We start from the raw sequence: 16,911 nt of genomic DNA, 5'->3' as shown, positions 1-16,911 counted from the left end.
TGACTGATAAGTTATTGTATATTTGATGTGGTGTCTGTCTACAACCTCAAAAAACATCCAAATATCTCTTCCTCTAGATGGTTTTGCTCACTGTGCTGTACTGTTTCTAAAGCCGTAGTTAGTTATTTACTGATCTTCCTTCTTTCTTTCATTCCCATGTATTCTATAAGAAAAAATTGAATAAAATTATTTTTATATCTGCTGGACTGAGACCTGAATGCAAGCACACACTTCTAGAGATAGAGTGATTTCTCTTTTGATTTTATGGAGCAAGTTTTGCAGTATGCTGTTCTGGAAAACCACTGTCTCACCCTTTACTGTTGAGTTGGACAATGACTAATTATGTGGTTAGTTATGTTAGCTTCCTTTCAGATACTAAGACTGACCCAGCTGAAAGTGATACTGAGGGTGATGGTGACTGTAATCATCTATGAAGTCATCTGTCTCCAGTTCCAATTGTTTAATGTCAAAAGTGTAGAAAGAGTTGTTTTTAAATTAGTTTGCTGCTTGGAGTGGTGATTCACAGAAGTTATATTGCTAAGGTTTGGAATGAAGAGGATGAATATTAGGATGAAATAGACTTCTTCAGTCATTTAATTCCAAATATCACGGTCTAGTGGCTTTACGTTACAGCACTCAGTGTGTATATGGTTACGAGCTTGTATTAATGTCGTCAGTGCTGTGCTTCATTTGCCTTAATTTGAGCTGGGAAAACACTTCATAAATAATGAGAAAAACTTCTTCCTTTCCAGAAATAAATTGAGGGACTGTGCTATGTTTATTTACTGTTTATACTCTCTGGGTTCATGAAATGATATTTTGATTTTCAGCAGTGTGTGGAGACAGGACAAAGGTAAATGGCCAGAAACTGCAGCAGAGGAAGTTCTGCACAGATGTGCACAAGAACTTTGTTACAGTAAGGGTGACAGAGCACTGGAACAGGCTACCCAGGGAGGTTGTGGAGTCTCCTTCTCTGGAGATATTCAAGACCTGTATGGACACCTACTTGTGTGACCTGGTGTAGGGAGCCTGCTTTGGCAAGGGGGTTGGAGTCGATGATCTTTGGAGGTCCCTTCCAACTCCTACGATTCTGTGATTTTGTGATTCTGTGATTTTGTGATTCTGTGATTAGGTCTTTTCCAAACATACTTATATCTGGTCTGTTTGTTAGCTGTACATTATCTGGTGGAGTGCATGCAAAGCCTCTTGGCAAGCTTTACTGTAATGATAGACAAGAATTAGTAGGAAAAATAGTGGTAACATCTGCTTTTTTGATTTTGGAAAGGGCTTCATAAAGAAAAGGGAGTTAACAACAAGTATCTGTGGACTGAAGAATGTTTTCAGAAAGTCTTTTCTCAATAAGCATAAAATCATTTAATATCCCGAGTTGGAAGGTATCCATAAGTATCACTGAGTCTAACTCCTGGCTCCACATCCCCTGAGAATCTGTTCTCAAGGACAAGGCAGTAGAGCAGAGTTGGCAGATCTTAGAGGAAGCATTCCTTAGGGTGCAAGTGCTCTCCATCTCTAGGTGGAGAAAGACAAGAAAGGAAGGCAAAAGCCCAGCATGGCTGAACTGGGACCTGCTGATCAAACTGAAGAGCAAGAAGAAAATGCACAGGTGGTGGAAGCAGGGACACGTACCCTAGGAGGAGTGTTGAGATGCTGCAAGGCTGTGAGGGATGCAGTCAGGAAAGCCAAGGCTCAACTGGAACTGGACTTGGCAAGGGGTGCAAGGAAGAATAAGAAAGGTACATCAACCAGAAAATTGTAAGTCCAGGAGAAAGTATCCACCTTGTGAGCAATCGGACAGTCTGGTAGCAACAGACAAAGAGAAGGCAGAGATACTCAAAAACTTTTTTTTTTTTTGCCTCAATCTTCACTAGCAGCTGCTCTAGACACAGCCCTCAAGTGGATGATTTGAAATGTGGTAAGTGGGGGAGGGATGCCCCCAGCAAAATCAGGTTCTTGACCACCTGAGAAATCCAAACTTCCATAAGTCTATGGGTCCCAATGAGATTCATCTCAGAATCTTGAGGGAATCAACTGATGTAGTCACCAAGTCACTCTCAATGACATTTGAAAAGAGATGGCAGTCAGGTAAAGTACCTTGTGACTGGAAAAAAGTCAATATCACCCCCATTTTTTAAGAAGGGTAGAAAGAATGACCCAAGGAACTACTCACCTATCATCCTCACTTCTGTGCCAGGGAAGATCATGGAGTACATCCTTCTGGAAACTGTGTTAAGTCACATGGAGGTGATATGGGGTAAGCAGCATGGCTTCACCAATGTCAGGTCCTGCCTGACCAACCTTGTGGGTTTTTATGAGTCAGTGGACAAGGGAAGAGCCACTTAGATCATCTGTCTGGACTTCAGTAAGGCCTTTGACATGATCACATAACATTCTTCTCTCCAAATTAGAAAGATATAAATTTGACAAGTGGACTGTTTGAAGGATGAGGAACTGGTTACAAGATCATACCCAGAAAGTGGTAGTCAATGACTCAGTGTCCAAATATTGACTGGTGATGAGTGGTGCCCCTCAGAGATCTGTACTGAAACCGGTTCTTTTTAACATCTTAATCAGTGTCATCGACAGTGGGATTGAGTGCACCCTCAGCAAGTTTGTGGATGACCAAGCTGTGTGGTGTGGTCAACACAGCTGAGGGATGAAATGCCATCCAGAGAGACCCAGGCAGGCTCAAGTGGTGGGCCCAAGTGAATTGCACGACATTCAACAAATCCAAGTGTAAGGTGTTGCACCTGGATAGCAGAGCTTACCAGGTCCAAATGACCCAGATGTCATGGTAAGCTCTGCTATCAGTAAAAACTGGGACAGAGCTCAGCCCTACCAAGAAGGTCATGGGGGTACTGGTGGATGACAAGCTGGGTGTGAGCCAGCAGTGTGCCCTCACAGCCCAGAAAGCCAACAGTATCCTGGACTGCATCAAAAGAAGTGTGGCCAGTAGGGCGAGTGAGGTGATCCTGCCTCTCTGGTCTGCGCTGGTGAGGCCTCACCTGGAGTACTGTGTCCAGATGTGGAGTCTTCAGTACAGAATAGACACAGAGCTGTTGGAGTGAGTCCAGAGAGGGGCCACAAAAATGATCCAAGGGAAGTACAGATTACTTGTGCTGTGTCTTCTCGGGCCTTAGGGTCTGCTAGACCTATTGTGCATGCTTCTGCCTCCTCTTGCAGTTGTGAGCAGCCTCAATGCCTCCTGGAAACCAAACCTGCAGTGTGCCTGGAGCATGTTTAACAGAAATAGACTGAGGGAAAGTGCTACATGCAGATGCTTTAAGCACTAGTTTCTGGGGAGCAGCCTGATTTTATGTGGTAGGTTAAGAAGTCAGTGGATATCAGGAAGTACATAGATGGCCACCTGCTCCAACAGCATCCTTCAAGGTACAGTTCCAGAACAAGTCCAGGACATAGTGGTCCTGCTAAACTTTCTCTGGAGATGTGGAAATCTTTGTTACAGTTGAGGTAGCCACTTCTGTTCTCTTTTTCACTATTTTGTGTTCATTCTGAAATCTGAATCTGTATGGGGATCAGTGAAACAGCCTTTCCAACTAAGATCCACTTGAGCATCTCCGACTCTCATGCACTACTTGGAATCTGTTATTTCTGTGAAAGACAGAATATAATCTCCCGTGACCTTCATTTTTCTCTCTTTCCTGTATTGTAAGAATGCAGGCAAATTAAAAATAAAAATTATCATCATAGAATCACAGAATGGCTTGGGTTAGAAGGGACCTCAAGGATCATCAAGCTCCAACCCCCCTGCCATATGCAGGACCACCAACCTCCATATCAAATGCTAGACCAGGCTGCCCAGGGCCCCATCCAACCTGGCCTTGAACACCTCCAGGGACGGGGCATCCACAACCTCTCTGGGCAGCCTGTTCCAGCACCTCACCGCTCTCTTGGTAAAGAATTTCCACCTGACATCCAACCTAAATCTTCCCTCCCTCAAATTAAAACCATCTTCCCTTGTCTTGCCATTATCTACCCTTATTTACCCGGTAAAGAGTTGACTCCCCTCCTGTTTGTAGGCTCCCTTTAGGTACTGGAAAGCTGCAATGAGGTCACCCTGCAGCATTCTCTTCTCCAGGTTGAACAAGCCTGGCTCCCTCAGTCTGTCTTCATAGGGGAGGTGCTCCAGTCCCCTGATCATCTTTGTGGCTCTCCTCTGGACCCTCTCCAACAGCTTTCTGTCTTTCTTGTACTGGGGGCTCCAGACCTGGACACAGTACTCCAGATGGGGCCTCACGAGGGCAGAGTAGTGAGGGACAATCACCTCCTTATCCCTGCTGGCCACCCCTCTTCTGATGGACCCCAGGATACCATTTGCTTCCCAAACTGCAAGAGCACACTGCTGGCTCATGTTAAGTTTTTCATCTATGAAGACCCCCAGGTCCTTCTCCGCAGGGCTGCTCTCAAGGACTGCTCCTTCCAGTCTGTATATATGCCTGGGATTCCTCCAGCCCAAGTGCAAACCTTGCACTTGGCTGTGTTGAACCTCATTAGATAATATCTACCAATTGACATTTAAAAGATTTTTTCTTCTTTTTTTTAAATCCTCTATTCTGTGGCTAGTTCCATATGCAACATAAGTAATGTGCTCATCCAAGAAGTTTTTAAAAATGACATGTACTCTGACACTTGAGTACCTCAGCTTCTTCAGTGCTGGACTGACAATCACAGACTGATTAAATTCTTACACAATGCCCTGAGTGAAAGGAAGTCCCACCTTGACCTCTTCCACAGGGGCTGCTTATTGAATGAAAAATGATCCTGTTTGACTACCATGATCTGCTTCTGTTGGCAGTGTAAATAAAGGAACTTCTGCTGGTTTTAATTATTATATTAATTATATTGAGCAACATTTAATTTCAATATTATTCTAGCTGTTTCAATTCACATAAATAAAAATCTATTCTTGTAGATGCCTTAGGGTAGATACTTATAATTTAGTGCAATTATTTTAATACATTCCAGTATTTTAATTCCTTTTGAAAACAGCAACAACTGTGACAAAAATACAATGCAGCCCATAGATGATACCCTAATCAAAACTTGGGAATGAACAAATGTAACCAGATTCTATAAACCTTGGTGTCATCAGTTGTTCTGCACTGGACTCAGGCTGTCTGTTCAGTAACCTTTTATGTTAAGAACATTGTAAAATAGATGGTAAGAAACAGTTTCACTATTTCTAATGCTAGATCGAACCAAGTATTTTAATATAGAGGTAAAAATGTTATTAAAGAAGAGATAGGTCCAAGATCCTTAATTTGAATAATTAAATGGATTTTGTACTTATAAAATCATCTCTAGAAATTGGTTACTTTATGGCATAGTTGTTATTTAGATCAAGCCTATTGTTAAGAACTAAATACATGTAAATGTGTTCTTTCAGTTCAATTTTTTTCAGCATTCAAGGTGAAAATTTGTGGTATGATGAAGAGCAGTTCTAACTATTGTCTCATCACCATTGTCTCATTCTTTGGCCAGCTTCTGATGTCATGAGTTTCAACTTTTGATGGCATGCATAATGTAAATTCCTAGTTTGAGAATTATTTTTAACAATTTTATTCAAAGACAGTTTTTAGTAAGAGAAACATGTCTTTAATTGACCGAATTAAGGATATCTGATTTTTGTTGCAGTTGAAGCTGGAAACCAATTTATATAGTTCTCAGAATCCAGATTTTGAGGGACTTTGTTCTTAAACTGAAGCCTGGTTTAAACTGTGTGTTTCAGGTTCGAGTTTGAGTCTGGTTATTGAAGCATACAAAGACCTCAAAAATAATTCAAATGTATTTTATTTTCTGTGGTTAGTTTTTTTCTTCTTATCAAGTGTGGAAAAATAGAAGTAACTGTAAGATGTTTGAAACAGAAGTTGTCATTTCCCTCATGAAACTTCTATTTCAAGTTACTTGAACCATTATTTTTATATTCAGTACACAGCAAGATGTGTCATACATAACTACAGCTTTTTGCTAGTTGAATTGTAAAAGCCATGTAGAGCAGTCCTTTCTCTATGTGATAATGAAGCTAGACAGCATAAGTTCTTTATCTTGTTACTCTAAAGAAAAGGATTCTACCATAACTATCGAGCTATATTGGTATATGAGCTGCTTGAATTAAACCTAGCACAAGTCTAGAAAATGAAGACAACAGCTACTGAAGATGTTCAATAGTTCGGTACAGTGGATTTTACTCATACTGTCAATGTATAAATCTCTAAATAGTTTTAGAAAATCATTCAGTAAAATCCAAACAGCTTGCTAATCACACTGTCCCATTGGAAGTGAATGGAAGCTTTGCCAACACAGTGTTTGAAGCTATCTCCAAGATTATGTATATGAAAAATACTGATATTTTCTAAATACAAATTGAATCTAATCATCCAAAAGTTATTATTCAATAGAAGTGAATTTTATGTTGCACAAATATTGTGTGCTTTCTTAATTTTTGAAGACAAATAGAGTTCTTACCTCAATTCAATTAAAAACGTTGAACCTACCTTTTATGAAACTGCCATATTTCCTTAGAAATATTAGCCTCTAAGGAACATTTCATCATTTAATACTTTCCTGATATTCATATAATCTTTTTTTTCTTAACGTTGCTTTTTCTTGTTTGATGATTTTTATTCTTCCCCCTCTAATTTAATGAGAATAAATACTATCTTCCTATTCTATTTCTTTTAAGGAGAACTCAGCAGGAGCCACTATAAAGCAGATATCTAATACTTTTATTTTTTAAACAGAAAATAACCTTATTTGACCCATAATTTACATGATTGATTTTCATCTTTTATGTTTTTTCTTTTTTTGCCTCTTCTCTGAAAGCTGTGGAGTGTCCAGATGAACTGAAAAAGAGCAAAAGTCACAGAAGACTTGATTCTCAGCAAATATTTATCTTCCCAGAGGTACAGATGAATATATATTGGGATTTTAAGAAGTGTTTAGAGGAATTGTTGTTGTTGTTGTTGTTATTATTTAGGCTTCACCCCACAGTCTTCATGTTCTTCATGTTCTGAAATTATGCTGTTTAGAGGCTTTATGATTACTTTCTTTTTAAATCTATCTCTTGTACTGACTAATCTCTAACTATTGAGCTAAGTATTTTATCCAGGCTTACCATGATTAGATCCTTCTTCTTTAACTAGTCTAGGTGCAACTGCTGGTAACTATGCAGGAACAGGAAGGGTAGCAGAGTTGCATTCTCAAAGATATGTATGAGGATACAACTCTGCAGGCAGTTCTTCAAGGTGCTCCAAATGGATGAACTTATTACTTTAATTCAAAATGAGAAATTTGATCACTCAAGCCTTTTTGATTTGATTTGGAGCCTGAGTTTTTTTGTGTTTCACTGTACCAATTTTTTTTAAGTTGAACTGTTCATACCAACTGAAAGTTGGATTCATGCCATCTAACTGCAGTCATCTTAAAGTACCCATTTTAGTTAATTGTCTAGACACTTTCTATTGTCAGTGAAGAAACAGAGGCTATTCAAGAGCATGATTCATCCCATCCTAAAATAGGTGTCTAAGCTGGGATAAATTGGAAATAGGTATCTTTCTCCACCAAGTAGCAGGAGGGCGCTGACAATGGGTTAGTTGAAGTTATGTGAGATGGTTCACTGGTTTGGAAGATGAGTAATGTTTTTAAATATTTTGTCAAATGGAGGCAAACATGATAAATAGATTTTAGCATTGAACCTTTCAGGTTTGGAAGGGCATAGGGCAGAAAATAATGTATACAATTCCCCTGCAACTAAGCACAGATAGTCTGTGCTTTGTTTTGTCATATGGCAGCTTGAAGAGCAAAAGTTGATGCATAACACATCGTGCATATTTCAGGCTGAGATTAGCCTAGAAATCAGCACCCACTTGCAGTGAGGATTCCTAGTTACTCCTCTGTACAAACAATGTCATGGTGACACTTGAGAGCTATCCTGTCATTTTCTTGTTTGCTTACTGAAAAGTGAATATTCTAGCTGAAAAACAATTTAAACCCACTGCCTAACATATCTCAAAAATAGCTTGAATGGAAAGTGTTTCAAGCTGGTAGAAATATGATACAAGTTTAATACCATCTGAAGATTTTCTCGGTAACTTTTAGAATAAATATTCATTAAAACACTGCTGAAGATTGAAACTTTTCTCAACAGAGTAATCGGTAACAGTTTTACAGCAGAAAAATTGTTCTGTAATTTTTATTCCCATGTGTTACTTGTGGAATGAAGGAAAAGTACTATGTAATATTAAACGCTGCAATGTTTCTTTTGTATTTTGAGGCATTCTTTATGACAGAGACAAATGAACCAATGGCAATTAAGATTTCACTTGCTTCTCCAGCACTGAGCTTCTACTGAATGTTTTTCATAATTTAATAGTCATATTTTCCAGCTGATATTAAAGTCTCCACTGAGAAAGTCCTGGATGAAACAATCATTGATGTTGTGTTATCCCTGTGAAAGTTCACTTAGCATTTTAAAGGAACAAATATGGTTGTTTAGCACGCGCTGATACTGGACTGTGGTAGGAGAAAATGACACTATCAGAATTCCATTATGATCTGCCCATCTCTAGTTTTCTTGAATGTTGGTAGAAATGTTTGTATGTCAGAAGGCAGATTTACTTTACATATATGATATGTTTTGATACCTGAATTGCCATTTGTTTTTTTCTCTTCTTTTTATTACTTAAATTCAAGGAAAGGAATATTCAAAGAAGGTATTTCTACCAGCTTGTTTAACGATTTTCTTTTATTCATATTTGAAATGAAGATACGCTCATGATGCTTACCTTTTGCTGATACCACCTTATAGTAAGAGTAATAAACTCTTAAACTCACTGTGTATGGAAACCTATACCACAAGGCTACTTCTGCTATTTTCAGGCTCATAATGGTACAGGGAGACGAGGCAGTTAAGTAGTCTAATAATCAGACTATACAACCATAATATCTCATCTAATTGTTCTTTCAGTTGGGAAAAAAAAGGCTCCGTAGCCATTTCCAAATCAGAAGATTCTTCTGTTTTACCTAAATTAGAAAATAACTTCTTTTATCATTCTGTTTTTTGTTGGTCTTAATTAAGATGAATGGTTTCTTCTCACCAAACTGTGACTATAAAGACATACACATCATGTTTATCTTTTTAGCCTTTTAATAATAATAATAAAAATAATAATAAAAAAGTTGGAATTATTCTGCCATTTATTATAGGTTTTTTTTTGTTTGTTTTTTACAAAGAAGTTTGACAAGCAGATTTCTGGAGTTCTTAAAGGATTTGAAACAATAGCCTATGCATGATGTTATACATGCATAAATTACATACACGTACACAAAGAAAACAAGGCACTGTTAAGACTGTACAAGTAATAAATGACCAAAAGATTATTGATACATTAAAAACTGAGCTCCTAATTAAAACTGTATTGATAGTCATTATAACACCCTAAAGCTTTGTACTGTTTTGGGATTTTCTGCTTAAAAGCCCAGCTGTGTCCCTCTTTCCATATGTATTGGACCCCACATTAGTAGGTGAATAAATTGCTCCGATGTTGCTGCTGGAACGAACTAAGAAGTCAGCCAAGCGTTGTGTCACACATGTAGCAGTGTTGCACTTCCGTTTCTCCAGATGGTGACTACTAATGTAAAAGAAAAAGAACCAAGATGAGGTCATGAAGTCAAATGATGAGCAATCAGGTGTGCTGCTTCTAAAAGGCTTTTGAACTGTGCTAATGTGAGAGTTCTTTTAATATGTGCACAAATACAGGAACATTACAATCTTCCTTCCACCTACTTTGTGCCTGAATTCTTCTTTTTTGCACTGTATGCTATTATCAGTTTTAATGATGGGGGGTTATTTAAATGCAAAGACTTCAACAGTCATATGTCATTTTTCCTGATATTCAGAATAGCAGTTTATGACATCTAGAAAACCTGTAATGATAGTATAGTTAAGACAGTAAGTGAAAACAATGACTAAATGTTTACCTTTAAGCTGAACTTCTAAGTCTATTCAGAGCTCTTGCTGATATCATGAGGATTACTAGTGTAATGGCAACCACTAACATTTATTTAGTTCTCTTCTCCCCTCCAAATCATATCCTGCTCTCACCAAACAGTGATCTTTCAGTCCATGTTAAATGGATTGAGCCAAACGGCTCTCCCAACTGTGCCATCTGTTGTGAGAGGTGGCGGGTGTTGCCAACCGCTGCTGGCTTCAGTGCCACTGAAGATTTATTTCTGTCTAAATAGGGATTTCTTCAATAACGAAAAGGGGCCACATCTTTGTTAAAACATCTGCAACTGTTGTGTAGGAGGTAATCATTTCTTGGATAGAGCTTTAAAGAGTTCCCGTGGAAGAGTCCTTACCTAAAAATAATATTTAATGCTCTGAACCAACCATTTACAAACATTGTGTAGGACTTAAGCAGCATTAGATTTTTGTTTTAAACACAATATAATGATTGGCTTGAAAGAGCATGGGCTTTACAACTTCTTCTGAAACTACTCTGCTTTTCCTCCACACATAAATATTTGATTGCTGCTTGCTTATAGAATTATTGTTAATTTTCTTTGGTTTCTTCTCATTAATGTGGCATAGAGTAGACTGCAGTTTTCAGTAGAAATTCACTGTGAAGAATTCCAATTTTAGTTTCAAACTCTGAGCAATTACCAATGAATACTTCTTCCTATTGATTGACTAAATCCATTATCTCAAATGTCATCTATTCTTTTAGAGTTAGTTGTGCTAATCTAAGAATGCAAATAGAATAGCAATTGTGAGAGAAATGTCTGTAATATACCAGCTATGATCAGCAAATAGGCAGCAATTTTTAAGCAATCAATATTTTAACTAACTGTTTGCATAGGGTTTGATATAGCTCTTCTTAGATTTTTCTTGGTATTTCTATTATTTAAAAAGAATTTAACTAAGCCCTTAACATATGGGGTTCAAACAGCAACTGTTTATAATGAAAATCCTCATTTGTTAGTGGAGGCAGAATTCTCCTTTTCCTTAAAACCAAATCAGACCCTGCCACTTTAAGTTTAAAACCCCAGTTCTTGCAGGAAGTTAACAGATTTCTAACCAGTGTCAAGACTGGCTGAAACCATTATGTCTATTAGCTTTTTAGCTTTCTGATCTACAGCCTTTAATTAAATATGTGCTTTGAAACACTTCACCCAGTAAAAGATCGTATACCAAGGTCTCAAAAAAGCAGGTAAGGCATACCACACTCATAAAGATGATGCCTTGTGTTTGATTACTACAATATACATATATATATATTGATTTTTAAAAAGCAAGAACTGTATAAATGCAAGTAGTCTCCATTATTATTTTGGAAGGTAATAAAATTGTTGTATGATAATATTTATTTAAATTGAGAGAAAGAAACAGATAACTCTACATATATTTACCGAGTCTATCTATAGCAGAACTGTCACTGACAGTGTATTGTTCAAAAGGCAAGATTGAGCATTCAGTGCTGTTTATCATTTAGCAGAAATTGCAAGTACTTTCTGAAATGTTATTTTGTAGTCAAAACATTACCTGGAATTGGATTTAGGGCTCTATAAACATGACTGTATGCATTTCAGACTACTTAAACTCTACCAGAGCCAGTTTCTTTTCTTCATTCTTCCCATGATTCCATGTAACACTAATGAAATATTATTTAATTTCAGGAAGCAGTTAAATTTTAAAAGAATTCTATTCCGTCAAAGAACTCGTATTATTAAGTAGGATAAGTCTTTTTATTCCTCCTTTAGGCTTGGAGATTTGACATTTAAATTAAAAAAACCTCTTACGATAGACTTTACTTCTCAAGGTAATGTAGTATTTGCAAGCTTTTTCATTTATGAAAGGGCTGTAATTTGAAGCATCAAATGATGTGCAACTTTTTTCTCTGGATTTACTTTTTATCCTGCTTATGGAGTGGCTCTGTTTACAAGAAGACTATTTTATGAGAAATGACAACAGGCATGAAGAATCTCAACAGAATATCACTGGCTTAAATTTTACTTCATTTTACTTCATTTTACTTCATTTTACTTGTGACACATCAAGAAGAAGCATGAGAAATCAATACCTTTTTGTCTTTGCTGCTGGTTGTTCCGGCATTTCCTCACTAAGTCCTGAGAGTGTGTTCTGTGATATTATGGGCAGTATCCACTCTTGCCTCTTGGAAGTCCCATCAGAGAGATCGTCACTCACAGATAATAATCTTTAAACAATAAAATACCCTGTGATACTGAGTAGCTCTATTTCTGCTCATGTTATTCTGGACATGAAAGTAAAAACAATTCATGCAATAATCGGAAAGTTACACCTATACAGAAACAAATATGATTACTTATTACTCACTTCTCAATAGATGTAGCTTCCAAACAGCTCAGTGTGACAGAGAGTACAATGAAGAAAACTGACAGCTTTAGGTTGCACATCTTTGCTTCCAAACTTTCTGAAAAGAAAAATGATTGAGAATTGAGGGCAACGCCAAATACTCCTCAGCATATCCTGTGACTGATGACCATTCTGTCCTAAATCAACAGCAGCTGGTCTTTTTCATAGGCTAGAGTGAAAAAATGATTCCCACAAGTTTAGTGACAGGCAGATTCAGACAGAAAGCTCTCAACAGTAAGCATTCATTTTTCATCTAATAGTGTCAATCCTTTCCCATATCTCCACTTCGCATTTCCTGGCATGTTCTGATCTCAAATTTTGGTCCCAGGTACAATTTACCTTGAAGTCATTTTAGCCTTTTCCTGAAAAAATGCTGTCGATTAATCATGGGAACATGTTTTCCTAAAAGCACATCTATTGCATTGCATCTTAAATAAGAAAAAAAGGGAAAATGTTTACCTTGTAATGGTCAGGGAGCTAACTGGAGAAGCACGCCTGCGTTAGTGAGAAGGGTGCATGCCACAGTTCCACGCTTGCACCTAGCTCTGGAGTATCCCTTTTCCCCCCTTCCTTGCTGACAAGTAATACAGCTCTTATATACCCTTCACACCTTTCTCAGCTCTGACATCAGGCAGCAGAGAGAGACTGTCATTAATTCCCATCCGTATCGATAGAAGGTGCCCCAGAGAGGAGCAGAGGCAGCTTGGTCATCGTTACATTAGCACACTGGTAAACATTAGCCTAGTATATACAGGATGCCTTCCTGAAGATAATAGCACATTGCACATCAGAATCGTAGCTTCGGCTTTACAGTTGTGATAAGATGCTGAGGTAATATTCCCCGTGGGTGTTTTCAAGGGCTAAATAAGGTAACATAAGTTATAGGGAAAGCTGGAGTAAATGAGACATCAGATCAGTAAAATATAAGAAAACAGACTTATTAGAAAACAGACAACGTTGAAGAGGTTTCTTGTAGAAGGATACGATGATCAAAATAGAAAATCATGTTCGGAAGGATGAAAAGCTAAGTGAAGAATAAGAAAAGAGGGGAAATGATTTAAATTGACAGATAGTGTGAGCATTCAGGCTTACAACATAGAAATCATGTTCATTTTTTGGTTAACTATGAATATGAATGAAAATTCTTTCATTATTAATGTAAAATCTTTTGTTAGCACTGATAGATTCATTGTTTCATGCATGGAAATTGTTTCAGATGGTATTCTTAGGAAGGTAAAGACTAATATTGAAAAGCTAGGAAATGCCAAAGCAAAGGCTGCCTGTGTACATTTATTTCTAGTGTCCCCAGAGTACGGTTCAGAGAAAAAATATACAGCTTTTAAGAGACTAGGTTTATTTTTTTTTCTTTTAGATAATGAAAAATAAAATTAATTACCTGACTGCATATTTTTCAGTGGGAGTTAGGCAGGTCACAATGCAGGTCTTCAGGTGTACCTTTAGGTGCCCAAATGCATTTGGAAAACTGCTCTTTCATTTACTTATAGGGGTTAAGAAGCACAGCTGAAGTTTTCTGTGCTGGGAAGTTGTCACATGCATCTTCTGTACTGCCAGACAACAGGATTTAATTCCTAACTGCCTCAGTGCCAAGTGCATTGTCATAACTGGAAGCCACCTTTGTCAGTTTAGTCTGCAACAGCAGATTTTGTACTAAAATAACCAAAGCTCCACTGTTGCCTCTCTTTGGTCATCTGTGCTACTTGGGCTGAATGCAGAAAGGATATTTAGCCAGGATATAATCCTCTCACAGTGAATACAGTAGCTAGTCTGTCAATAAGATTTTTGCAAGTGACAAAATGTTGTTATAAAAAGTGGGATTCTGCTCTAGAATATGTTGCTGTCTGTTTTTAATGATATGATATACTTTCTTTTTTTTCCCCCTAGGTTCCTTTCCTTCCGCCCTGGATGGACAGTCCCAGTGTGCAAGAAGTAAGAATAGTTCTGCTATGTCTTCACCATGACAGTGTGTACTGTGCAACTCAGAGACAAGTTTATCTCTCCATGGAGTTCTTATTGATGTTTTCACTATAGCATTTGACTGGAATGAAAAAACAGTCTGCTGTCATTTTCACTGGCATTTTGTATCACTGAAGTCATTTCACTCCCCTGAACTGAAAACATGATGAGACCCATTTTATAGAGATAGAATTGTGCCAAAAAATAATCTGGCTGACAATTAACAGCAGCTCATATTCATAGCTTAAACATTGAACTTGAATACCTTAGTGCACTTTCTCTGGTGCGGGAAAAGGTCTGAGTCCCACTGGCTCTCAGGAGTGGCTTCCATGCTCAGTGCTTGGGAAAAAAGCAGCCACAGGTTATTCCAGCTCCTGAAAAGCTGTGGATATATCAGATGCAGTTCTGATCTGAGATGTTAGAAGATTGGTTTCGTTATTCAGAATCAGTTACTTTTTAAGGCATGTAAGGGATGTACCAAGACTGAATCAAGCTATGGGAGATAAGAAAAGTTAAACAAGATTTTCAAAGAAGCATTAAATCTCAGATCCCAATTCCAGCTGCCATGGGGAGCTCCTAATGTTTAATGGAAAGGAGGTATTCTTGATTGTGTTGTAAAAATGAAACTGTGCTCCTAATGTTTAATGGAAAGGAGGTATTCTTGATTGTGTTGTAAAAATGAAACTGTGCTCATGATGCGCCAGGACCCTTACATTTTCTCCTGGATTGGATTTCATTTTGCCAGAATTAGTGACAAGTCTCTCTGGCTTTTTGTTCACAAAACAAAGACATTGCTTCTTCTGTTGCACGTTCTTTGAAGCAGGTGTCAGTGCTTTTACACACAAGCAAGAATGAAATCTGAAATCATAGAATATCTCTTACAGCAGAAATATTCATGACTGAAATGTCAAGAACCTGGCCCAAAGTATACCATGCAGTTAGTACCATTCAATTGAAGTGGTTTCAAAACTATCTTTAACACTGATGAAGTTCAATAACCCTGATCTCAAAAAAAAAAACAAAACGAAAAACCACCAAAAAACCACCTTAATTACTGTGCATAACAAATGTTATCTTGCTAAGGAAAGTATTGAGTATTCTTAGTAAGGAAACACAGGACAGACTCTATCCTGGGTAGTTACATGATAATTGTATGTATTTGTACTGGGATTTAAGTCCACATAAAAATAACTGTCTAAAATATTGTGCCTCTATGAGGGTAAGAGGACACCAGATCTGAGGTTTACAGAGAACCCAGAGGATATGGTATGTCAATATTCCAATCCTTTCTGGAAACTTCCTGTGTAAATATCTTGACTTGCAAAAGGATGAACCTGCTCTGCGATGTAATGCACTGGCAGCCAAGGAACAGGGAGTCAATCTTGTCTCAAGTGTTTGCTGTTCTTATGTACTGGGGAGTGGGATTTTTCTAACTAAATGTGAGCTGTATAGAGAGTGCTTTACTGTGTGTTTCTAATGTGGGAGTCTAAAACAGCTTAGGTTTGTGCCTGTTTCTCCTTGCTGACTTTAAGCACAGCCTTGCTCCTTTATAGATGTTTACACCAGAGGTGACTAAAGGTATGTGAAAGGAGTTCCATCATGGGTGCTTTAACTTTCTAAGTCCTCAATAATCTGACATTTAAGGTTGTCTGTCTCTCTTTTTCATTTACTGCTTTTCTTTGGCTATTCTTGACCCCTTCTGGACAGCCATTTTCCACTTTTAATGACTACTTTTTTTTTTTTTTCCTGCATTTCATATTTGCTTACTAATGTTAATGGCACTCTTACAGTCTTTTCATAGTGAATGTCCCTTTTCTATTTGTGAGAGTCAGAAAAAACCTTATTAGCTGTTACATGCACTTTTCCAGATGCCATTCTGCTGTATGAGTTGGCTGTCTTCATTAAATTACACTGTTGCTCAGTTACCAGGAATTAGACATGAATGAATAACTCACAGTTTAGTTTGTCTTCTGTATTAAAACAGAAAATAAAAAGCTTTATGATTAATCTGAAGTTAACATTTGTTACTCCTACTTGGTATGGGCCATTTAAGCAATGACAGAAACTCAAACAGCTCTTCTTGTTGATCCCTAAACTGGAGTTAACTCTGCTGAAGAGTTCTGGAAGCAGCAGCAGCAGAAGAGCTAATGGAGATAAAGTTAATCGTAGAATCATAGAATCACAGAATCACCAAGGTTGGAAAAAAGCTCTAAAATCATCCAGTCCAACCACCCACCTGAGGTAATTCAGAAATGGTAGCCATTCGTGGAACTGACTAGCAAATGGAATGAAGTAATTTGGGTACGTAACAGCACCTTAAATCTGGCCTTTATGTTGTGTTATGCTACTCAGCTCACATCATGGACAGAACAATGATGTAGCTACAAAGGCTGTTGCAAATGATTGCTCGGAGCGTTAAGTTCAGGAGAGTTTGTGCTGAATCAGTTCCTACAGCTGGGAATTTCCCAAGCAAGCAGAATAAATCCAGTGTTTAGATCAGAAAAGTC

The 16,911-nt window shown here is 37.8% G+C and overlaps 1 protein-coding gene and 1 long non-coding RNA gene across 2 annotated transcripts; one reads left to right on the top strand and one right to left on the bottom strand.

Moving 5' to 3' along the window:
• The first annotated feature begins 6,856 nt into the window (after positions 1-6,856).
• On the top strand, positions 6,857-14,378 carry LOC104911666. Its single transcript, XR_794107.3, has 2 exons — positions 6,857-6,938; positions 14,333-14,378. It is a non-coding gene; the product is annotated as an uncharacterized LOC104911666 (long non-coding RNA).
• On the bottom strand, positions 9,197-13,228 carry IAPP (islet amyloid polypeptide). The gene is made up of 4 exons (XM_003202506.3): positions 12,890-13,228; positions 12,392-12,488; positions 12,117-12,251; positions 9,197-9,665 (listed from the first exon to the last, which is right to left on the bottom strand). Exons 2-4 carry the CDS (start codon positions 12,469-12,471, stop codon positions 9,473-9,475), a joined length of 408 nt encoding a protein of 135 aa, XP_003202554.1. The 5' UTR covers positions 12,472-12,488; positions 12,890-13,228; the 3' UTR covers positions 9,197-9,472.
• Positions 14,379-16,911: the final 2,533 nt, after the last annotated feature.

This window comes from Meleagris gallopavo, chromosome 1 (genome assembly GCF_000146605.3).
Source record: "Meleagris gallopavo isolate NT-WF06-2002-E0010 breed Aviagen turkey brand Nicholas breeding stock chromosome 1, Turkey_5.1, whole genome shotgun sequence".
NCBI classification, from domain to species: Eukaryota; Metazoa; Chordata; class Aves; order Galliformes; family Phasianidae; genus Meleagris; species Meleagris gallopavo.
The sequence above is the reverse complement of the archived record's forward strand: the minus strand, read 5'-3'. Positions and strand labels throughout refer to the sequence as shown.